This window comes from Suricata suricatta, chromosome 13, assembly GCF_006229205.1.
Source record: "Suricata suricatta isolate VVHF042 chromosome 13, meerkat_22Aug2017_6uvM2_HiC, whole genome shotgun sequence".
Classification (NCBI taxonomy): domain Eukaryota; kingdom Metazoa; phylum Chordata; class Mammalia; order Carnivora; family Herpestidae; genus Suricata; species Suricata suricatta.
In genome coordinates this window covers 7,010,640-7,015,474 of record NC_043712.1, presented here as the reverse complement: position 1 = coordinate 7,015,474, position 4,835 = coordinate 7,010,640, and the positions used below count along the sequence as shown (strand labels likewise).

The 4,835-nt window shown below is 53.8% G+C and overlaps 1 protein-coding gene across 2 annotated transcripts; it reads left to right on the top strand.

Moving 5' to 3' along the window:
• The first annotated feature begins 479 nt into the window (after positions 1–479).
• LOC115276316 (neutrophil gelatinase-associated lipocalin-like) lies at positions 480–4,326 on the top strand. 2 transcript variants are annotated; one of them, XM_029920315.1, is made up of 7 exons: positions 480–626; positions 1,144–1,280; positions 2,652–2,731; positions 2,875–2,994; positions 3,190–3,291; positions 3,983–4,013; positions 4,173–4,326. In XM_029920315.1, the coding sequence occupies exons 1-6, from the start codon at positions 489–491 to the stop codon at positions 4,000–4,002; spliced, it is 597 nt and encodes a 198-aa protein (XP_029776175.1). In that variant the 5' UTR covers positions 480–488; the 3' UTR covers positions 4,003–4,013; positions 4,173–4,326. The 2 variants fall into 2 exon arrangements, with proteins under 2 accessions (XP_029776175.1, XP_029776176.1); XM_029920316.1 differs by lacking the exons at positions 3,983–4,013; positions 4,173–4,326 and having other exon boundaries at positions 3,165–3,241.
• The last annotated feature ends 509 nt before the right edge of the window (positions 4,327–4,835 follow it).

Genomic DNA, 4,835 nt, shown 5'->3' with positions numbered 1-4,835 from the left:
GGGCTCTGTTGGTGTGATGCATTCTCTGAAATCATCAGGTGCAGGAAGGGAGTCTCACGACACTTACCCTACCCTGCACTTGGGCCACAACAGAGCGGTTCCTGGAGGTCAGACATGACAGCAGGTCCAGATTGTGGACTTCTGAGTATACAGAGCGCTAGCCAGAAGGAAGAAAATATAGAGGGAGTCACTGTCCCTGCCAGAGATGTGGAGATCTGAGGAACGCATTCCCCAGTCTCCTGGACCTCTTGGCCCTCATCTTGTGTAATCATGTCCTGCGGGAAATGGCAGAGAGGTTACTATGATCTTCAACATGAGTTGCCATAAATTACATCACCTTTCTAGGATTTGGGAAAGGATAAGTCACTCCACCATGGGGTGAGCCATGGCCACGAAGACTATAAATACCATCCCCTCAGAAGCCTCTTCACTCATCTCCTCTTTCAGAGAATATCTGGAGCGGTGACTGTTTCCTCAGCCCTGAAGTCATGGCCCTGGGTCTGCTGTGGCTGAGCCTTGCCATCCTTGTGGTCCTGCAGACCCAGGCCCGAGACTCTACCCCAGATCTGATCCCAGCCCCACCTCTGCTCAGAGTCCCTGTGTATCCTGACTTCCGGAATGAGCAGGTAAGGGATCTGCAGGGGCACCTGCAGGAGGATCCCATGGAGACTGTGAAGAGAGGGGAGGAGAGGCTGGATGGGCTCAGGCTTTAGTCAGACTGGCCTCCGGTGCCCTGATGGAAGGCACACCCCATCCCGCCATTCTCACCCATCCTTGCTGACAAGAGGATCCACCGAGCAGAACTCCCCTGTCAACAATCTCTTCCATAATCCCCACTGTCCATGTAAGGTGGAAATGCCTTCAGATCCTCTACATGATGAGGAGACTGAGGATCAGGGATGCAGCTGGCCAGTTGCCATGGACCCCCCATCCTTGACACACTCAGGATTCCCAACTGGTCTGATGGGTTCCAATTCCTGCTGGTTTCATTAGTGCAGCCTGTGTGGCCAGTCTGGGTTCCCCCAGCCAATTTAGAGGGGCTTCTGATTCCGGGCCAGGCTACCTAGAGGTGCCTGCAGAGATGGAGCGGGAGGGTCTCCTAGGGAAGTTCCTGGCTCTGCCTCTCATCAATACCCACTGTAGTTCCAGGGGAAATGGTACATCATAGGATATGCAGGGAACGGTTTTAAAAAAGAAAAACATAGCAAGTTGAAGAGGTATACCGTCACCTACGAGCTGAACAATGACGACAGCTACAACGTCACCTCTATCGCGCCCAGGTGAGAGCCACCACCTACTAGGGAAGCATGTGGGGCCTATGAGGCTTCCCTGGAGGTCAAGAAGGCTGACTGATGTCATACCCAAGGGGTGACCAAACCTGAAAGATGATCATTCGTCCTACTGCTAGATCCCTATATTCATTCCTTCTTTCATTCACTAGGTCAACATTTCTTGGTCACTTCACCACAGACACAAGACAGTCCTGGGGATGGACAAAGACAGTCAAGAGTGAAAAGACAAAGAGAGCACAGGTGTTTTAGAATTCGAGGAGGATTGCTAGATCCAGCCTGCTATCCCATCTAGGGAGTATCAAGGGCTTCCAGACAGGTGGTCTGTATGCTGGGCCTTGAGGAACCAACCTCGGTCAGAAGGAGGCCTGGGCCTTTCGTGTAAGGGCTGGTGGAGTCAGTCAGAGATAGCTACCTCTACAAGAAACAGCAAGCCATCGCATGGCTGCCCAAAGCAGAAGCTGACGAGCGGTCTGTAGAGGGGCGGTGGCCACAGTGGCAGGGGCCTCAGGTATTGGTGAGGAGCAGGTCTGGCTGCAACCAGGAAAGGAATGATGGTGTGCAGCCCTGGAGGCTGATCAATCATGGGTGGGAGATGACCAGAGTGGGGGCAGATTAGGACTAAGAGAGAGGAGCCAAGGATTACCCAGCTCCTCTGGGTTTTTGGCCCTTTACTTGGGAATGGGGCTCTTGAATCTGTCATGAAAGGAGCAGCAAAGACAGGTGTAGGGAGATCAGCTTTGAGGTGCCAGAGGACCAGATATGACACAGGTGGGAGGTCAGAGTTGGCCCAACAGCTAAGGGAGTCTTTGGCATCCAGCAGACTGGAGCCTCAGTGGTGATTCCCCCAGAAGAGGTTACAACAGGAACCCACATAATAAGAATAGGGGATGGGGTACCTGGGTCGCTCAGTTGGTTAAGCGTCCAACTTTTTCTTTGGTCATTATCTCATGGTTTGTGGGTTCATGCCCTGAGGCGGGCTCAGAATCTGGAGATTGCTTTGAATTCTCTGTCCCCCTGTTTCTCTGCCCCTCCCCTGCATTACCTCTGTCTCTCTCTTTCTCAAAATCAATGAACAGCTAAAAAATGATTCAAAAATATAATAAAAGACAAATGCCTCAGGTGTGGGGAGACGACATAGACTAAAGGCCACCAAGGGGAAACAGCTCCATAGAAGGAAGGACAGTAGGTGCTGGAGAAAGAGTCTGAGCAGGTCGGGTGTCTCAGGGCAGAGTGGGCAGGGACAAGCAGGGATGAGCTCAGTGGGGAAGAGTCAGGCCCATATGAGGGGTAGTATGTGAGCCTCCTTCTGTAGCACGGTGAGCTGTCCCCCTCTTACCCGCCCATCACTTGCTTCCACAGGGACCAGCGCTGTGAAAACTGGACCAAAATTAGTACCCAAAACTTTCGTCTAAGCCAATTCAACCTGCACAACATTGAGGGTGAGTCCTGAGTGGAGTGGGTCGACAAGGGCACAGACCTCCCCGTCCCTCCACACAGACGCCAAACTGTGGAGGCTGGGGAGGAAGCAATAGTTCCCTCTGCCCAGCCAATGAGGGCTGTTCCCTCACCATCCACCATGCAGGTAATACTGGAATGTCGAGTTACACTGCACGAGTGGTGACCACAGACTACGATCAGTTTGCCATACTGCACTTCAGGAAAGTTTACAACAACCAGGAGTACATCAAGGTCAACCTTTATGGTGGGTCCTTACCTCCCCCCTCATGGCTCTTGGTCATGCTGGGGGAGAAGAGGCCCATCGCATCCAGTCCCAAAGGCCCCCTTCAGTCTAACCTCGGGGAGGACGGGGGAGAGGTCTTTCCAAAGACCTCATGCAGAAGGGGTCTGAGGTTTTGTTCACGCATTCAACAGTGTTGATCAGCCATCTTGGCCACAGGTAGGACCAAGGAGCTGCCTACTGTGCTGAGGAAAATCTTCATCAACTTCGCCAAATCCCTGGGCCTCACCGATGACAACATCTTCTTCACTAGGCCCACCGGTAGTAACTAGTTGGGGAGAGGAGAATGGCACATGGGGACTGCCCAGGAGTGATGTTGCCTCACTATGGAGGAGGGGAGAGAAAGGATCCAGGCCGCTGCTGCAGTCACTGAAGCCCCAGGAGTCACTTTAAGTTCAAGAAGCCCCTCCACGTGCAGGGTTCTGGTACCCACGTGTTCGTCCTTCACAAGAGCTCAGGCCTGCCCACATGAGCATTGCACACCAGGGGCCACATTTCCTCAGTCTCCTTGCCTGGCCTTTACCCCTCCAACCACTTCTGTTTCTCCTGGGCCACATCCCACCTTGCTCTGGGGCTGGCTGACCAGTGACTTGGGAGTTGCCCTTGTCTTCAGGCAGCCTGGCTGGGGCAGGGGGCTCCCCAAGGCTGAGAGGTTGCCAGGACTCCATATGTAAACAGGAGGAGAGTTGTTGCCCAACCAGGAGTGTGGCTGGGCTTCAACTGTCTCCTTTGAAGAATGGATGCCAACCAGGTCTGTTTGTCCTCAACCTTTTCCCCTAGTCCCCTGCCCCATCATCCATCTCTCTGCTGTCCACCGCAGAAGGAAACCCTAAAACTGCTGTGGCTAGGCCAGGCTGGGACCCAGGACAGCCCAGGGGCAGTGCAGGGGCCCTGGAGGTCAGGGATCCCACACACACACCCCTACCCATACTGACCACTCTGTCCCCCACAGATGAGTGCAAGCAGAGGTGAGCAAGCATGAGGTAAGTATGGCTGCAGAGGAAGCTGAAGGGACAAGGGTGTAGCTCGGAGGGAGGTCCCAGTCTGCCTTTGTCCCACCTGCACAGCCCTGCTGCCCTCTTCATTCCTTTGACTCCTTCTTAGGTGCTGTCTGGCTAACTCTACCCCATCTCCTGTTTCAGACCTCTCCAGAGAGCACCGCCCAGCTGTCCCCACCAGCCTGGACACCACTGAGAGAGCCAAGAGACCCTTCTCACTGCACAGCCCACCAGCTGCTCCCCAGGCTGCCTTGCTCGTGAACTCCTCCTTGCTTGCTAAATAAACACATGTCCCCTAGTTCCCGGTCTGTGCTCCCTGAACACTGGGCTCTCACAGAGGGGAAAGAACAAAGGACAGGCTCCAATAGGCACCACTCCCAGCAACTGTGCTCCCCAGGAAGGCATGGAGGCCACAGAAGCAGAGTCTAGCTCTGACTCTACACTTCTAGCTCTCAGCTCCAGGTCTAGCCCCAGACCACCAGCTGCTGTCACTTCCCTTGGCCTCCTGGCAACATCTCACATCTCACACCATTGTTCAGCCACCCGCAGCAGGTCCTTTGGCAGAGGCCCAGCCAGGGCCAGGCAGCTGGAGAGGGTTGGAGTGCTGAGGTGCTAGCACCACCACTTCACCAGTGATGAAGCTTTGGGGTGATGGGGGATACCGGAGCCAAGGGTCAAGAAAGAATTCTTGAAGATGTTTTTGGTACAAAAATGTGATTTTATTAAAGCAGAAGGACAGGACCCATGTGACTAGTTATATACTTTGGCATTGGTGAAGGCAGACTCAAGGGAAGTTTTCAAAGAGAT

Excerpts from the sequence above, each read along its gene's own strand:
- LOC115276316 (XM_029920315.1), top strand. The coding sequence starts at position 489 with ATGGCCCTGGGTCTGCTGTGGCTGAGCCTTGCCATCCTTGTGGTCCTG. Across the intron at positions 1,281-2,651 it reads GTCACCTCTATCGCGCCCAG|GGACCAGCGCTGTGAAAACT; the intron begins GTGAGAGCCACC and ends TTGCTTCCACAG. Across the intron at positions 2,995-3,189 it reads CATCAAGGTCAACCTTTATG|GTAGGACCAAGGAGCTGCCT; the intron begins GTGGGTCCTTAC and ends TCTTGGCCACAG.